At 45.1% G+C, this 19,744-nt stretch overlaps 1 protein-coding gene across 1 annotated transcript in view; it reads left to right on the top strand.

Annotated features, from left to right (window-relative positions):
* The first annotated feature begins 5,288 nt into the window (after positions 1-5,288).
* The window catches only part of LOC124794908 (trypsin-1-like), a 107,505-nt gene continuing 93,049 nt past the window's right edge, over positions 5,289-19,744 (top strand). The window contains exon 1 of the mRNA XM_047258610.1: positions 5,289-5,472. Coding sequence (XP_047114566.1) covers positions 5,368-5,472 — 105 coding nt within the window. The 5' untranslated portion in view covers positions 5,289-5,367. The remainder of the gene's footprint in view (positions 5,473-19,744) is intronic.

The raw sequence follows: 19,744 nt of genomic DNA on the forward strand, positions 1-19,744 counted from the left end.
GCGAATGATTCGGCCACACACATCGTCGACATCAATTCCAACGAATATTTATGAGACGTAGTGGAAAGGTCAGTTCGTGCGCAAAATCCTGGACAACTATAGAGACAGCATGGCTCAATATTTTTGGGGCGGGACTTACAACGACTTGTTGAGTCTACGCCACGCCGAGGCGCATACCGGGAAAAAGGAGGTCCGACACGATATTAGGAGGTATCACATGACTTTTCTCATCTCAGTGTATATCCTCTGAATGTCCACCAGTTATCCTTTTTATGCTGCTGAAGATATTGGTTTCCATACGTACATAAACAAAAAGAAAAATAGCAGAAAATTTTCACACAAAAACAAAAAGTGCATAAGTAGTTGCTTGCTATGGTTTATTTACCTTATTATTTTATTCTGAAGGCTTAATGTCTAATTTCTATTGAATGTGTGAGCGGTTGCTGCATCTTGCTTGAATACTACACTACAGGCCATTAAAATTGCTACACCAAGAAGAAATGCAGATTAGAGTCCTGCATGACCGAGTAATCGAGCACAAAATACGAGATGGGGCGAGCACACCCTAACTGGATAGGCTGCCCGCACTAGTTCTAGTGACCGAGCATAGAAGCCGTGGCCGAATACGTAGCACGTAACTTCAAACATATTACACGTATCATTATCCGTGTGACATTGCAGCCAGTACGGGCTTCTCATTTGTGGTGTGTCTCTCTATGGAATCATGCAGCGCGAGGAACCAGTGCAGTGAGATGTAAGATTGAAACCAATGTTTACACATTGAAGAAACGGGAAGGTCTAAAAAGCCAAGTATGGAGTACATTTCTGTTGGTTGTAGACGAAAACAGTGCATCTACTGGGTACGTATCGTGCCTAAACTGCTCCACATTATTGTGTTTCCAGTCGGGAACCACTCATTTAAAGAAACACAGTTGCAAGAAACCTCACAAAGATACACCTCCTTCAGGGATCCGGGAGTAATAAAACATCCAACCAGGGTGCCAATGTGATAAAGGCTTTGGAAAATCACTAAAGGATTCCTTGTGCTGCTCACTGTATAAACACAGCACCTAGCCACATTTTCGATGAAGATAACTTCTTGTTAAATAATGCCCCGAACATCGCATCAACAATAAATACTGCAAAATGCATCGTAAGGTACATTAAGAAAAGTGGCCTCTGCTCGTCTTTGAAATCATCGTTGAAACAAGAGGTCTGTACACTCTGGAACAGCTTGTACACTATGTTGGAATCCTTACACACTCAGTATAACGAAGTTGCTGCTTTGCTGACGGCGCTTAGAGATTGAAAAATTGCGTAATTTCTGAGGCCATTTAAAGAGGCCACAGATGAATTAGAAGGCGAAAAAGAACCGACAGTCCAGTTATTTCTTCTTTGGTTTCACAAACTGCAACAAATTTGCAGTGTCTATGACATTGTCTGTCAGGTGAGTAATTACTGCAGTTAAAAGCACTGTTTCATTGTGATACGCGATAGATTTATAATTATCTACCGTAATAGATGTGTACTAACAGATATGTATTTTTCAACAGGAGGTAGAAAGGATTAAAAATCGAGCCTTGACTTTCGTTTGTCAGAAGATTATGATCACTTCCAGAGATAAAATTGCTTCGTTTCTTTGGCCGTCTTTCCGGTATCTTAATATGCTTGAAATAAATGAAAAGCAGGAAATTCTTAGCAATGTGCGACGAATGTGTGCTACTTACGCAGGTACAACATGCAATCATTAACATAATCGTTTTTGCATAGTTGGTGGATAGTGTATTACAGAGCAATGGGAATGCTATAATTTGTATAATATTTCATTAACGTATAACATCTCGTTTTCACGGGGACGTTTCGACGATTTCCACATCAGTTCTGTAGTATTTGTCTCTTTTGTTTATTGTCATACATCCTTCAAGTACTGTGTCATCACCACCTAGAAAGAGAGATCGTTTCAAGGAATGGAGGAACAACAGATCATCCGCAGCAGATGAAGTAGATCTCTACATTTTAATGCACCTCGAAGATGAGGATGACATCTTAAGGGGTGGAGCAGACATGAAACATATCTGCCAGGCCTGGCTGCAGTTGCAAGACGTATTTTATGTATCCCAGCAACAAGCGCACTTAGTGAAAGATGCTTTAGTAAAGCCGGCATGTTACTAACAAATCGCCGCAGCCAATAAAATCCGGAACGCTTTAGTGATTTACTGCTGATCAACAATAACTATAATTTTGTTTCTGTTGCAAACAAGTGAAAAGTATGACAAGTTACGTTTGTAAATGTTTAATGTTCTTTATACGCTTTCTTTATGAAGATCGTTGTCTTCTAGATTACAGGGAAAGCACTTATTTAATGTTTCTTGTTAATGAAAGGAAAAATAAATCTTCTGTTTGGAAATGAGACTCGTCTTCTATCCGCGATTGTACTGAAATATCGTTTTACTTTCCAATTTAGCTGTGTCACGTACCCGTTCTGCTAAACGTTACTTTTCTATTAAAAGAGAGAAAGAGACAGAGATAAATACTTTGTGTGTGTTTTATATATATATATATGTGTGTGTGTGTGTGTGTGTGTGTGTGTGAGAGAGAGAAAGAGAGAGAGAGAGAGAGAGAGAGAGAGAGAGAGGCCTTGGATTTGTACAGTACAGTGCAGCGAGCCGGGGCGGAGCGAAGTGAGACGTCAGCGGTGACCGGTCATGCTCGGTTATCCGCGTGTCCGGAATCCGGACATCAGACATGGGGCGAGTACGTGTCCGAGCCGAGTCGTGTGGGGCCGGACACGAGCGGCTCGGTCCCCGCGTCAACAGGCGAGCCGTGACCGGTCAAACACAGAACGCTGCAGCACTCTAATGCAGATGATAAACGGGTATTCATTGTACAAATATATTATACTAGTACTGACATGTGATTACACTTTCACGCAATTTGGGTGCATAGATCCTGAGAAATCAGTACCCAGAACAACCACCTCTGGCCGTAATAACGGCCCTGATACACCTGGGCATTGAGTCAAACAGAGCCTGGATGGCGTGTACAGGTACAGCTGCCCATGCAGCTTCAACACGATACCACAGTTCAACAAGAGTAGTGTCTCGCGTATTGTGACGAGCCAGTTGCTCGGCCACCATTGACCAGACGTTTTCAATTGGTGAGGGATCTGGAGAATGTGCTGGCCAGGGCAGCAGTCGGCCATTTTCTGTACCCAGAAAGGTCCATACAGGACCTGCAACATGCGGTTGTGCATTATCCTGCTGAAATGTAGGGTTCCGCAGGGATCGAATGAAGAGTAGAGCCACGGGTCGTAACACATCTGAAATATAGCATCCACTGTTCAAAGTGCCGTCAATGCGAACAAGAGGTGACCGAGACGTGTAACCAATGGCACCCCATACCATCACGCCGGGTGATACGCCAGTATGTCGATGACGAAAACACGCCTCCAATGAGCGTTCACCGCGATGTCGCCAAACACTGATGCGACCATCATGATGCTGTAAACAGAACCTGGATTCATCCGAAAAAATGACGTTTTGCCATTCGTGCACCCAGGTTCGTCGTTGACTACACCATCGCAGGCGCTCCTGTCCGTGATGCGTCAAGGGTAACCACAGCCACGGTCTCCGAGCTGATAATCCACCCTGCTGCAAACGTCGTCGAACTGTTCGTGCAAATGCTTGTTGTCTTGCAAACGTCCCCATCTGTTGACTCAGGGATCGAGACATGGCTGCACGATCCGTTACGGCCATGCGGATAAGATGCCTGTCATCTCGACTGCTAGTGATACGAGGCTGTTGGGATCCAGCACGGCGTTCCGTATTACCGTCCTGAACCCACCGATTCAATATTCTGCTAACAGTCATTGGATCTGGACCAACGCGAGCAACAATGTCGCGATACGATAAACCGCAATCGCGATAGGCTACAATCCGACCTTTATGAAAGTCGAAAACATAATGGTACGCATTTCTCCTCCTTACACGAGACATCACACCAACGTTTCACCAGGTAACGCCGGTCAACTGCTGTTTGTGTACGAGAAATTGGTTGGAAACTTTCCTCATGTCAGTACGTTGTAGGTGTCGCCACCGGCGCCAGCGTTGTGTAAACGCTCTGAAAAGCTACTCATTTGCATATCACAGCTTCTTCTTCCTGTCGGCTAAATTTCGCGTGTGTAGCAGTCATCTTCGTGGTGTAGCAATTTTAATGGCCAGTAGTGTATAAACAGCTTCTCTGAATCTGTTGACTGTGCATAGGAAGACTCAGAGATTTTTATGTATCTGGCACTGTTTAAGGTGTAATTGAATAACATGGGGCCAATAATGCGCATGATGGACAACGCATACCAATCACCAATACCGGTTTTATGTGAGACGTCTTATTATAATCTGATAGTGTGGCTATGGAGTTATGTAATATATTGCGGTCTTTAATGTGTTTATTCTCTGTGCACCTCACAGGTCTAATCTCTTTGACAATAATTAGTGTTTTCCAAAGGAAACACGCTTGATGCTATGAGTTCACGTCTCTCAACAATTAACAACATTTAACGCTTTAATGTTTGAATATCGGAATACGGTTGTTCAAAATGTTCAAATATGTTTGAAATCTTATGGAACTTAACTGCTAAGGGCATCAGTCCTTAAGCTTACACACTACTTAACCTAAATTATCCTAAGGACAAACATACACAACCATGCCCGAGGGAGGATTCGAACCTCCGCCGGGACCAGCCGCACGGAACACAGTCGTTCAAATGATTACTTTCACAAGAAATGTGCAATAGTATCACTTACGTTGCCCCAGTCAAAATCACGCAATTGGCCTATTAGGTGCGCCAGTGAACTCCAACAGTGAATTTGGAAACGAAACTGAAGTACGAAAATGGTCGTGATTTAAATAATCAGCCTTCAGACTGGTGGCAGACATTATTCAACAGTATCCTTTAAAGTAACAGTGGCAGAGTTCAAGAGCATCCAATACGGAAAAAAATCGCAAAAATTTCCCGAATTTTTTCTTTCGCTGGCCTTTCGACTAGTGTGGTAAAGAGCATCGCTAGTTTCTCGTCGCTTCCCGCCTACGAGGAAGTCGGTATGGCTGCGACATGGCAAGTAACGTGGCAGTTACGCAAGGATCAGATAGGTGTAGAAAGGCCGACCCGGCACGGCGGCGCGGTAGTGACCTCCTCCACGGCCGCGACCGAGAAGGTGCGGACGGCGCGCGGGGTGGGGGCGGGCGCCGGCAGCGGCAGGTTTCCCTCTCCGGCGGAGAAAGCGCTGGCCTCCAGCCGCGGAGCCTCCAGTCGCCCGACAGCCGCTCCGGCAACGGCCGACGACTCCAGCTCCAGCGACATGTAGCGAGATGCGACGCCGCGCACTGCTGTTGCCGCTGCTGCTACTGCTGCTGCAGGCTCTCCCTGCCAGCTGCGCCACCGACCACCAACACCAGGACTCAGCTCCAGACAACGTGAGTATACCGGTGAACCGCTTCTGCCGCTGTCGTACAACATCGATCGTTATCACAGATACTCATCCCGTTTTTCCAAATTCCCTAGGAAGCAGCTGTCAATTACTACACTGTACGAATTATTGTTTATTGTTTTCCTTCTTCTGCTACTACTATTAGTGGAAATACCACCATCATCAAGCGCTCACAGTCGGCGAGACATCTCCGCTCGTGAGATTGAAAGATTGCGTATGTTGAAGAAAAAAAAAAAAAACAATTTCCAATGGTCTGCTCTTATGTAAATGTACTTTTGAGAAAATCTGTATTCTGCAATTGCTCACAGAAAACCAGTTTTAGGCAAGTGATCATCTTCAAGTCACGAATTACAATCACATCAGTTTAAAGAAAGGTTCCTGTCGTCAAATAGATTAACTACTTTTAGTTGCAGCATCTGTCACATAGAGGTGCATCGATTATCTCATACAATTTTCATCGATCACCATACGCAAAAACTGGCAGTCCATAGCAGTATTCAGCATACTGTCTGTGCAAAGCAGTCTCATGAATAAGGACTGAAAACAATTATGTACTTGACGCCATGGAACCTTCCTTTAACCTGGTATAATGTTAACCCGTGACTAGAAGATGACCTCTTGACGGAAAATTGTCATATGTAAATAAATATAAAGTACAGCACTTTATAGTGGTGCCAAAAAGCAGTTCTTCAAACATAGATACATCGAAGCTGAGCAGCACTTTGTCCGACATTTTTTCAGTGAGTAAACACTATCCTTAGCAGGACTGCAAAAATCTCGTATACTTGTCATTGGGCTCAAAAGGTTTCCAAGTCATATACTTCCTCAACTGTTGGTCGAGGGCAATCAGAAGGAGGCCAAATCTGTTCAATACCTCAACCAAAGTCCACTGTTCATCTTTATGGCTGCTTGAACTCTGCTGGGGAGACTTTTAATGAAGTGTTTCATTATGCGTCGAGTCTTCCTTAAGAGCAGAAACCAGAACAGGCAGTGCTGTTGAACGCTGGGATATGGAGACAATTCAACGTTCTAACTGATCCCAAAGCTGTTCTGTTGGATTTAGCTTGAGACTCTGTCTACGCTAGTCCATATCAGGAACGTTATTGTCCACAAACCATTGCCTCACAGATGCTGTTTCTTGACAGAGTGCGTTGTCACGCTGGTAAAACAATTATCGTCTCCGAGCTGTTCCCCTACTTTACGCAGTACACAATTCTGTAAAATGTGTTCATATCCTTCGACATTTAGCGTTTTCTTAAGGGCTATAAGAAGATAGCACACTAACCACGTATAACAGCCCCGTACTGTAACACCACCTCCCACATACTTCACTGTTTGTACTACACATAATGGTAGGTCACGCCTCCAGGCTTTCGCCAAACCCAAACTCTTTCATCGGGTTGCCACTAGGTATAGCGGCATACATATCTCCAAATCACTCGTTGGTTGGTTGGATGACTGGTTGATTTGGGGAGGGGACCAAACAGTGAGGACATTGGTCCCAGTGGGTTAGGGAAGGATGGGAAGGAAGTTGGCCATACCCTTTCAGATCACTCGTTTCCAATCCTCCACTGTCCAATAGTCTCGCTCTTCATACCACCTCCAGCGTTGCTTAGTATTGATTACAGAAATGTATGGTCACCAAATGTATCCCATTGTTTCAACTCCCTAGGCAAAGACACTATGATAGCTGGGCTGCTGGTAGTACTTTGCAACTCAGGAGTCATTTGTTCCGCTGATTTCATGTAATTTTATACAATCACCTTCCACAAAGCTCGAAGCTTCTTGTCCGTCAATGCATACGGTCTCCTTAGTGATGGTAAAGCTGTGGTTATTCCTTCGTGGTTGTTCTTTCGCATTCCGTTTCACAGTCACATCATCAGCAGTAGACTTGGCAACTTTAGATTGGTTGAAATGTTCCTGATGGATTTGTTACTCAGGTGACATCAAACGACTAGTCCACATTCCAATTCACTGAGCTCTCATGATCGACCCGTTCCGCTTTTAATGCTTTTCTACTGTTGATACAAGACTCCCCGCCTCCTTTTATAACGGCGGTTTCGCCTCTCATGGCATCCTGTGGTCAGTTCCGAATTACAAAGGAGTGTCCGAACACTTTTCAACAGATAGTGTAGGTCGAGCAATCGGTATTATAAATCTGTCAGTTTTCCCGTTGCCAAAGCACCGTTGAAGAGAGTCTTCTTTTTTTTTGCAATGTAAGCGTTTTCCCAGGGTAGTTTTCAACAGTTTGACCCAAGAGGCCGGCCGAAGTGGCCGTGCGGTTAAAGGCGCTGCAGTCTGGAACCGCGAGACCGCTACGGTCGCAGGTTCGAATCCTGCCTCGGGCATGGATGTGTGTGATGTCCTTAGGTTAGTTAGGTTTAACTAGTTCTAAGTTCTAGGGGGCTAATGACCTCAGCAGTTGAGTCCCATAGTGCTCAGAGCCATTTTTTGACCCAAGAGATTTCTATAGTTGTTGCCAGGTACTGTTTTACAAGACAACCAATAGGAAGAAGCTCATTTTGCATTCCACAAAACATCAACCGTGATCTTTAATCTTCTCAGCAGTTGAATATTCAGTCTTTTTGGAATAAGGACCACAGTCTTCACCAACAGTTTAGACTGACAGCGTGAAATTATGGGCCCATGTCTCATTCACAGTAACAAATCGTTACATTTACCTTTGGCTAGGTGGCACCCCTATTTCTCATTGTTAATTCTTCTTGTTAAAAATGTATCGCACCCTTTTTACTGAGATCCCTATGACGTCAGGTATTTTATACAGCTTATGAGCCGAAAACCGTTATTATACCATCTGTAGTTGAAGTTTCGGGAAGTACTTCTTGTTTATCATCTCCAAGAGAAGTACAGCTGCCGTTACACAGCCCAGTCACATTAATGTGACCATCTCCTATGTTCGACGTAGACATGCAGTAACAGCTCACAGGCGGCAGGTCATCGCTCTAGCAGAGGAGGGTGTATAAAGCGTGTCGGGCTGACGCAGACAACAGTGCAGTCGTTGTTGTAGTGCGGAAATGAAGTGATTTATCTGACGCCGAAAAGGGTATGATCATTGGCTTTCAGGTCAAGGATGGTTGTAAACTGTGTCTTCTCAACGAGCGTTCAGCGAACCTCGCTGAGCCGGCCGCGGTGGTCTAGCGGTTCTAGGCGCTCAGTCCGGAACTGCGCGACTGCTACGGTCGCAGGTTCGAATCCTGCCTCGGGCATGGATGTGTGTGATGTAATTAGGTTAGTTAGTTTTAAGTAGTTCTAAGTTCTAGGGGACTGATGACCACAGATGTTAAGTCCCATAGTGCTCAGAGCCATTTTTTGAACCTCGCTGCGTATGGGCCTCCGCAGCATGCATCCATGCTGACTGCTATTCATCGGTGACGAAGACTGGAATTTGCACGCCAGTAACGCAACTGGTCGTCCATTGAGTGGTGACAAGTGGGCTTGGATGACGTTTTATGCTCTACCTGACAGACGGCCGTTGGTGTGTTTGAATGAAACATCTAAAACACTGTGCAAACAGGAGGGAACGTTTTCGTGAGTGATCTCATCATTCTGGAAGGCACAATGGATCAAGAATGCATATCTCCTTGAGGACCATGTTCACCCTAAGTGTTTTTCCTTTCCACGATGACGTCTATCAGCAGGACAATGCAACGGGTCACGCAGCTTGCTGTGTACTTGCGTGGTTCGTAGAGCACCACGATTGGTTTACCGTACTCCTCTGGCCACCAGACATCCCAGAATTTAAAACCAATTGAGAATCTGGGAGACCACCTCGGTAGGGCAGTTCGCGCCATGGATCCTCAAACGCTGGCCGCAGCACTTCCGTCGGCATGGCTCCACATCCCTACCGGTACCTATAGAATCTAGTTCACTCTATTCCTTCACGTCCTGCGCTACCAAAGGCGATTATTCTAGCTTTTAACGGTTGGTGCCGTTAATATGACTGTCCAGTGTATTAGAGAAATCTCTTCACGTCAAATACAGTCCGCTAATTTCAGCTTCTACGTCCATCTTTTGCTTATCAATACACAAAGATTACTCAAAAGAGGAAAATTACAGCAGCGTACGTGCGAAAATGTATCGGTTGCAGAGGAAGAACTCAGTGAGTTCGGATACATTTGAATTCAGCCAATAAAGCATAGTGACATGATATTAACTGCTTATAAAACTTCACCAATTTTTAATATTTTTCTGTTGGTGGTATATCGTCTGAAGCAATTCATTATGCTGGGTGTTTCTAAGTCTCTGCGACAAACATTTATGGGTAATAGACCACGTCATGGAAAACAACTTTTGTTAGAGTCAAAATGTTCGCTGACGCTTCCCAGCGACACTGGCTATCGTTTTGTTATTCCCCTGACAGGCGGCAGGACGTAGGCACACTGCGACGTTTGTAAGCAACGTGTTTTCTCTGTCTTCCAGTCATGTGAAATATCTTTCTCCGCTTAAGATACTCATTTTATTTATTTATTTATTTATTTTGTAAATCACTATCAGTTTACTGTAGTAGGTAGCGAGGAGCACACCCGGTTAGTAGACCCTGCTAGTTCGGTGAAATCTTGTCGCCCGAGGCTCGACGAATACTAAAGGATGTCTTGCGTCGCTGGAAAGCGCCAGAGAACATTTTGTCTCAAACAAAAGTTGTTCCCCATGACATGGTCTTTTACCCCTTAATGTTTGTCGGCAACACTTTGAAACACCCTGCATTGTGCACCACTTCCTCCATTTGCACAAAACACACAAAATGACAACTTTAAGAGAAATATATGAACAAGACTATTCGTCACTATTACTTAAGACCTTGTCATCTACACAACGTTAAACTGCACACTTCGTTCTGTTCTCAGATCAGTTTTTCCACTTGATATACGTTACTGAACCTGCCACCACAACCTAGGTCGCTCATCATCATCGTCATTATTCGTATAGCACACAAATGCAGTACATTTATAATATGTAAAACAAAAATAAATAGACTAAATATTAGTATCTAGGTTTCTAACCCATTCCAACACTGTGACATTGGCGTATATAAAATCATTCCACATGCCCTTATAGCATCGTAGGAACCACTCCTCTCTTATATGTCTGACAGATTGTTTCAGCGCACCACGGTAACAATGCGGAGATTCCACAATACCCCATTTATAGAGTGAGTCAAAGCACCGAGCACGTTCCGTGCGAATTCTATTCAGTTTGACTCACAGTCTCCTGTCAAGCCCGACACCCACAGAATCAGAATTATATCTCTCGAACTATTTCCGTTCTCGGTCATTTCCGATGTACTGGCAGTTCCTGTTCCAGAGATCTCTTACATTGGTGTTACTTGTAGCTAGCTGTTCAGCGTACAACAGCGGGGGGTGTCTCTAACGAAGCCTATTTCTTTGGGAGACGGGTATGTCGTGATGACTGGGTAGTTCATTATTCTCTTGTATATCGTGCGAATGCATGGCGCGTAGATATTGCTTAGCAGGGGAAGCCAGTAGACAGGAGTTGGTGTGATTGTACCAGAAGTCATAGGCATCGTGTTGTTGAACTGTGTATTGTGTCTCCATCGAAATCCTCCAGATCGTGCCACACAACCTCTCAATGATGCCGTTGCGAGTCTTTATCTTGGCTGTTGTGTTTCCCATATATACAGGGTGTTACAAAAAGGTACGGCCAACCTTTCAGGAAACATTCCTCACACTCAAATAAAGAAAAGATGTTATGTGGACACGTGTCTGGAAACGCTTAATTTCCATGTTAGAGCTCATTTTAGTTTCGTCAGTATGTACTGTACTTCCTCGAATCACCGCCAGTTGGCCCAATTGAAGGAAGGTAATGTTGACTTCGGTGCTTGTGTTGACATGCGACTCATTGCTCTACAGTACTAGCATCAAGCACATCAGTACGTAGCATCGACAGGTTAGTGTTCATCACGAACGTGGTTTTGCAGTCAGTGCAATGTTTACAAATGCGGAGTTGGGAGATGCCCATTTGATGTGTGTATTAGCACGGGGCAATAGCCGTCGCGCGGTACGTTTGCATCGAGACAGATTTCCAGAACGAAGGTGTCCCGACAGGACGACGTTCGAAGCAATTGATCGGCGTCTTAGGGAGCACGGAATATTCCAGCCTATGACTCGCGACTGGGGAAGACCTAGAACGACGAGGACACCTGCAATGGACGAGGCAATTCTTCGTGCAGTTGACGATAACCCTAGTGTCAGCGTCAGAGAAGTTGCTGCTATACAAGGTAACGTTGACCACGTCACTGTATGGAGAGTGCTACGGAAGAACCAGTTGTTTCCGTACCATGTACAGCGTGTGCAGGCACTATCAGCAGCTGATTCACTTCCACGGGTACACTTCTGCGAATGGTTCATCCAACAATGTGTCAATCCTCATTTCAGTGCAAATGTTCTCTTTACGGATGAGGCTTCGTTCCAACGTGATCAAATTGTAAATTTTCACAATCAACATGTGTGGGCTGGCGAGAATCCGCACGCAATTGTGCAATCACATCATCAACACAGATTTTCTGTGAACGTTTGGGCAGGCATTGTTGGTGATGTCTTGATTGGGCCCCATATTCTTCCACCTACGCTCAATGGAGCACGTTACCATGATTTCATACGGGATACTCTACCTGTGCTGCTCGAACATGTGCCTTTACAAGTACGACACAACATGTGATTCATGCACGATGGAGCTCCTGCACATTTCAGTCGAAGTGTTCGTACGCTTCTCAACAACAGATTCGGTGACCGATGGATTGGTAGAGGCGGACCAATTCCATGACCTCCACGCTCTCCTGACCACAATCCTCTTGACTTTCATTTATGAGGGCATTTGAAAGCTCTTGTCTACGCAACCCCGGTACCAAATGTAGAGACTCTTCGTGCTTGTATTGTGGACGGCTGTGATGCAATATGCCATTCTCCAAGGCTGCATCAGCGCATCAGGGATTCCATGCGACGGAGGGTGGATGCATGTATCCTCGCTAACGGAGGACATTTTGAACATTTCATGTAACAAAGTGTTTGAAGTCACGCTGGTACGTTCTGTTGCTGTGTGTTTCCATTCCATGATTAATGTGATTTGAAGAGAAGTAATAAAATGAGCTCTAACATGGAAAGAAACCGTTTCTGTACACATGTCCACATAACATATTTTCTTTCTTTGTGTGTGAGGAATGTTTCCTGAACGTTTGGCCGTACCTTTATGTAACACCCTTATATTACGGTCAAGTGTGATATCAAGATTCTTGGAGTACTTGTTGTGTCGGAGAATACTGCCATCAAACTGCACTTTGCCGAGGTCGTAACGCATGTCTGTGCGGTGACGATCGACTAGGAGGTAACGGATTTGAATCCAGGTGGTGGTTGGAATTTTCACTGCCAGTGTTTGGTCGGCTAGAAGAGGAGGATTCACAAAGGTACCACAAAGCATATGCACGGCCAGACAGTTTGTCTGGCGTATACACAAATTTTACTTGTGAATCTGTTTGTCTATTATTCTAAATCGCATCAAAATCTCTGCAGTAATTTCTGAGACCAACTTTCACATACAGAAACAAAAATTAATTTAGTAATATGTACTGAGAGATAAGCAATATTTTAATCGACAATAACAGTATACCATTGAGCCATTGGCGCCTCAAAATTACTTCGTGTTGTTTCACGCCAAGAATTCATTATCTACCTCGTTAATGTTTCTGAAAATTCATTAGACGTTTTCGCTGCTATAACAAAGAAACACTATAAGGAGTACACGCCACGCTAAATTCACTTTATAAAAACTGACTGGCCCTAACGCACTACAAACAACAAGAATTATTTGAATATGTTGCAATCATAATTTTGAACTACGTTTCATCTTGGCATCAGGCTTGCTAGAACGTATCACAAAGGGAATTTTCCTCGTACTTCTTTCGAGTGATTTGCAATAAATTCGGCATCCTCCGCGACCAGACGTTACGAGCCCAGCGAAACTCAACAACCCAAGATTTTGCAGTTGGTGATGGACAAGTCAAAAGTCAGCCACATGTAAGTCTGGTTAATCTTGCTTTCTGAAACTTCATCTATTAACACCAGCGGCTCACCCCGACCTCACATTGGTAGAACTAAGTGCCGGACGGGTATGATGAAAGTACAGCAGTGTGAGCAGTAATTTTCGTATTACAAAAAAACTTGGTAAATATTATAATGCGTTAATGTGAACCGATTTACGCTGAAAAAAAAAATCCGATTGTACCCTCTAGCTGCAAATCTGGCGCTGTGAATGGAAGAAAGACGTATAGAAATGTTCCCATATGCAAAGCATGAGGAACGGGTCGTGAGCAGAAAAGATAGGAAAAGTGAGAAAGGCACAATGCTGATTTTATTCTTACCCGCTACTTACACAATTTGTTCAATATGAACACCCGAAACGGCGGCGAGATGCTGTATTTGTAAAATGACTTGATCAACAATCTGCAATCTGAGAAACGTCTTCCTCTATACTGGCAACCAGATCAGGTAGAGACAGAACATTTTCCTAGTAAACGCTTTCTTTTAGATATCCCCAAGAGTCAAAAGTCACACTGATTCACATTAGGTCATCTTGCTGTCGAAGCATCTGAAAAACCTATGTAAATAACACGGTCTTGGACAGCAGGTTTAACCAGATCTTTCACTGGGCGAGCGACATGAGGTGTTCTCCCGTATTGCAAGGAAAACATTGGTTTGCGCACAGTTGTGCTCTTCCAAAGCAGCAATCACCTGCTGTACAAAGTGGTCTCGAAACATGCAGACTTCACGGTACACCTTCCAGACTCTGTTTGCACCGGCAGGGGTGGCCGAGCGGTTCTAGGCGCTACAGTCTGGAACCGCGCGACAGCTACGGTCGCAGGTTCGAATCCTGCCTCGGGCATGGATGTGTGCGATGTCCTTAGGTTAGTTAGGTTTAAGTAGTTCTAAGTTCTAGGGGACTGATGACCTCAGAAGTTAGGTCCCATAATGCTCAGAGCCATTTTGAACCCTCTGGTTGCGTTTTCTTCAGAGAAGAACGGACCGAGAGTAAAAGTGCTTTGGCATCCCGCCAAAAATATTCAAATGGCTCCGAGCACTATGGGACTTAACTTCTGAGGTCATCAGTCCCTAGAACTTAGAACTACTTAAACCTAACTAACCTAAGGACATCACACACATTCATGCCCGAGGCAGGATTCGAACCTGCGACCGTAGCGGTCGCGCGGGTCCAGACTGTAGCGCCTAGAACCGGTCGGCCACCCCGGCCGGCACCCGCCAAAAAGTCACATACGGCGAGTAGAATGACAATGCCTAACTCGCCGTTTAACTGTACCTCATATTTCGCTTTTCTGTGAATTCGCGGCACCCTTTAGTGTAAATTGTGCCTCCTCACTCCACAGAACACTGCCCGATCACATATCATAAACTTCAATACGTACCAGAAACCGAAGAGCAATAATGCAGAATGTTGCTGCGTATAACGAGGTGTCAGTTGCTGCACCGTCTGGTTCTTGTACGGGTACCAGTGTAAAATAAATCGAAAAACTTCCCGTACTATTGAACATGGGATGGACAATTCTCGTAACATGCGCAAGTCGTAACATACGCAGGCACTATGACAACCCGCAGCACATGCTGTACGGTCAGTTACAGCAACTGCAACCTCTTCAGTAACTTCCAAAGGGAGAGGACCCGATCCTCTTACAGGCGCCACACCGAGATCACCTGTGTTTTCGAATTTCATTATCATCTTCTTTCATCGATTTAGTGACATCGGCCCTTTTCTCAGACCTTTCAGTCGACGAACTCTGTCAGTGCAGCACTGAAACCGCTGCCGGTCACATTAAACAGTTCCACTACAGCACACGTCTCTCTTTTCAATAGCCATACTGTACACTCACGTCACGGCTTGTCGAACAATGGCATGGATATATATACTAAGATAGTATCTGTTCTTTCGGACATACGTCAACGGGGACAGTTGAAAATGTGTGCCCCGACCGGGACTCGAACCAGGGATCTCCTGTTTCCATGGCAGACGCTCTATCCATCTGAGCCACCGAGGACACAGAGCATAGCGCGACTGCAGGAATTTATCACTGGTACGCCTCCCGCGAAACCCACATTCACAACGTACTGTCCCGCTCTACATTCGTAGTGCCCCCGCCCATTATACTCATTACTCGCGGTGCGTTGCTGATTCCCGTAAGAGTTCGGGCACTGTTTGTGCTTTCGCACAGAAGAAGAAGATGGTCAAGTGGCCGGTGAGCCTTAACTATATACATACTAAGATGGTTCAAAAATGGTTCAAATGGCTCTGAGCACTATGGGACGGAACAACTGAGGTCATCAGTCCCCTAGAACTTACAACTACTTAAACCTAACTAACCTAAGGACATCACACACATCCATGCCCGAGGCAGGATTCGAACCTGCGACCGTAGCGGTCGCGCGGTTCCAGACTGAAGCGCCTAGAACCGCTCGGCCACTTGGGCCGGCTACTAAGATGGTATCTGTTCTTTCGGACATGTGCCAGAGATAAATCCCTGCAGTCGCGCTATCCTCTGTGTCCTCGGTGGCTCAGATGGATTTCGGTCAGAGGGTTAGCTGCTCTCTGTAATAAAAAAATAAAAAATAAAAAAAACTGAGTACACGGAACAACAACCAACCTGAACGTGTGTCGTCGGACGTCCGCCACGAACAAATTCAACGAACAGTATAGAACAAAACGAGATTTAAAAAAAAAAAAGAAGAAGATGGATAGAGCGTCTGCCATTTAAGCAGGATATCCCGGGGTCGAGTCCCGATCGGGGCACACATTTTCATCTGTCCCCGTTGACGTATGTCAACGCCTGTAAGCAGCTAAGGGTGTTCATTTCATTGTAACAGCATGGATGTCATACTGTCGTACAAACGGTGTACAGCGCCACCAGATTTACACTTGGTGTCCAGAAGTGGAACTATTTTTCTTTCGGCGTAAATCGCTTTTGCATGAACGAAGTAGCATATCTCACAATTTTCTCAGCCAGATGCGTCAGTAGCTGCACTTTAATTATAGCCAATCAGTACTTATAGCCGTAAGATTTATTTATAATGCAAACAAACATTCCTCGTGAATTAGTCCGTCTAATAGAAAAACCTAACACTAACCTTCACATAAAGACACAAAAACGCGGCGGGGTATCAATTTAAAATATGCGGCGACCTGTGGTTCAAGCAGCGGAAAGTTGCGGTTAGCATCGCTGATTGGCGTGCTGCGGAGTTCAAACCTAAATCTCAGGCATAGGGCTTTGTAATGCGGGCAGCCACAGCCGTTAAACTTCATAATGAATGGAAGTAAAATGAACCTCAGGGTAGCTGTACTTGGTGTTTATTCCGACAACTGGTTTCGCTGCATTAAAGCAGCATCCTCAGGTGAAAACAGTGCCACATTAACGCACCACAGATGCCCCCGACGGTCATAGTCGAAAATCAAACCCCTGAAGAGGGGTAGTCGTCAAAATAGAAACGACATCGGGGTGAATAGTGCGGTGGCAAACCTTTGGCAGTTGCAAGGGTGCTGAAATCGCTTTAGAAGTGATTTGAAACAGCCACTTAGTCCTTTTTTGGAATTTCATTTAATACTGCAACACAGTTTTCTTGGATGTCATTAACTGCGTCGAAGCGGTGTCCTTTCATTGCCAACTTCACTTTGCGGAACTACTACAAATCGGCAAGGGCCAAATCCTGCGAATACGGCGGATGATCGTAGACTGTGATCCGTTTGTTGGCCAAAATCTCGCGCAAGGTCTTGGCTTTATGGGCGAGAGCTACCAGGAACCTGCCCATCGGTATTCCGGTCGAATTCGATGAATTCTCGCTTACAAGCGACTAGAATTTACCGTCTGCCCTTCTCATACAGACTCCCTGTGATCGACGAAAACTGTTAGCATTGACTTCACACTGTTCTTCTGCAAGCGGACTGTCTTTGGTTTTGGCTTCTGTGGGCTCAACTGCCACTTTTTAAGAGGCTCGTACTGGAAACAGCATTCTCGTCGCCAGTTAATATCTATTTCGTGTAATGAGTATCAGTCTGGGCTCTTTGTAACAGGTCTTTGCAGTATTGGATCCTGCCCTGGTTTTCATCACCTGAAAGTGCGTGCAACACTAACCACGCACAGCCTTTCTTTTTGCCCAAGTCCTCGGCCAGAATTGTGTGCACAATAGTTTTCCATATTCCTGACAGCTCTTCGAAGAGTCGTGCAGAAACACATGTATCTGATGTAATGATGTCGGCTATTTCTTGCACATTTTCGTCTGTGCGACTTGTTAGCGGCTTTGATGCTCGTAGCACGTCCTTAATGTCCTTCATCCAGTCGTTAAATAGAGCATACCACCGAAAAACAGTTGAACAACTTAAACAGTCATAAGCATAAACACATTTCGTCATATCAGATGTTCCCTGGCGTGATTTGACTAACTTAACATGATGTTGCCTAGCTGCTCCACCACCACTTTCCAACGAGTACCAGACAGGTACTGCTACAGTCTCATTCAGGTTGCCGATCACCTTCTATACGGCTGTTCTTGAAACCCAAGGATCGCAATGCCGCAACTCTCCATGAGATAGCATTGGAGTTTGGAATTTCATACAAGCAGTCCTAGCGGAGCTGGGACGCATTGCGTACATCCTCTCTACTTCGGTCCTCATCAGTTATTTTTATTGCCCAAACAGCTAAACTCATCTACTACTTTTATTGTCTCATTTCCCGATCTCATTCTCTTCGCATTGCTGATTTAATTCGACTACATTCCATTGCCATTCATTTGTTAATATTCATCGCATATCCTCCTTTCAAGATATTATCCTGTCCGTTTAACTGCATTTCCAAATCGTTTGCTATCTCAGACAGAATCGCAATGTCACAGACAAGACTAAGAGTTTTTATTTCCTCGCCCTGAACTTTAATTCATTCTCCAAATTTTCTTTTGGCTTCCTTTATTTCTCGCTCAAAAGTACAGATTGAATAACACCGGCGATAGGCTACAACTCTGTCTCACTACATTGTCAACTACCGCTTCCCTTCATTCTCAACCATCGCTTCCCTTCGAGTCCCATAACTGCTCTCTGGTTTCTCTACAAGTTGTACACTACTGGCCATTAAAATTCCTACACCACGAAGATGACATGCTACAGACGCGAAATTTAACCGACAGGAAGAAGATACTGTGATATGCAAATGATTAGCTTTCCAGAGCATTCACACAAGGTTGGCGCCGGTGGTGACACCAACAACGTACTGACACGAGGAAAGTTTCCAACCGATTTCTCATACACAAACAGCATTTGACCGGCGATGCCTGTTGAAACGTTGTTGTGATGCCTCCTGTAAGGAGGAGAAATGCGTACCATTACGTTTCCGACTTTGATAAAGGTCGGATTGTAGCCTATCGCGATTGCGGTTTATTGTATGGCGACATTGCTGCTCGCGTTCGTCGAGATCCAATTACTGTTAGCAGAATATGGAATCGGTGGGTTCAGGAGGGTAATACGGAACGCCGTGCTGGATCCCAACGGCCTCGTATTACTAGCAGTCGACATGACAGCCATCTTATCCGCATGGCTGTAACGGATCGTGCAGCCATGTCTCGATCCCCGAGTCAACAGATGGGGACGTTTGCAAGACAACAACCATCTGCACGAACAGTTCGACGACGTTTGCAGCAGCATGGACTATCAGCTCGGAGACCATGGCTGCGGATACTCTTGACGCTGCATCACAGACAGGAGCGCCTGCGATGGTGTACTCAACGACGAACATGGGTGCACGAATAGGAAAACGTCATTTTTTCGGATGAATCTAGGTTCTGTTTACAGTATCACGATGGTCGCATCCGTCTTTGGCGACATCGCGGTGAGCTCACATTGGAAGCGTGTATTCGTCATCGCCATACTGGCGTATCACCCGGCGTGATGGTATGGGGTGCCATTGGTTACACGTCTCGGTCACCTCTTGTTCGCATTGACGGCACTTTGAACAGTGGACGTTACATTTCAGATGTGTTACGACCCTTCATTCGATCCCTGCGAAACCCTACATTGCAGCAGGATAATGCACGACCGCATGTTGCAGGTCCTGAACGGGCCTTTCTGGATACAGAAAATGTTCGACTGCTGCCCTGGCCAGCACATTCTCCAGATCTCTCACCAACTGAAAACGTCTGGTCAATGGTGGGAGAGCAACTGGCTCGTCACAATGCGCCAGT

Source organism: Schistocerca piceifrons, chromosome 4, assembly GCF_021461385.2.
Source record: "Schistocerca piceifrons isolate TAMUIC-IGC-003096 chromosome 4, iqSchPice1.1, whole genome shotgun sequence".
In the NCBI taxonomy this organism is placed as follows: Eukaryota; Metazoa; Arthropoda; class Insecta; order Orthoptera; family Acrididae; genus Schistocerca; species Schistocerca piceifrons.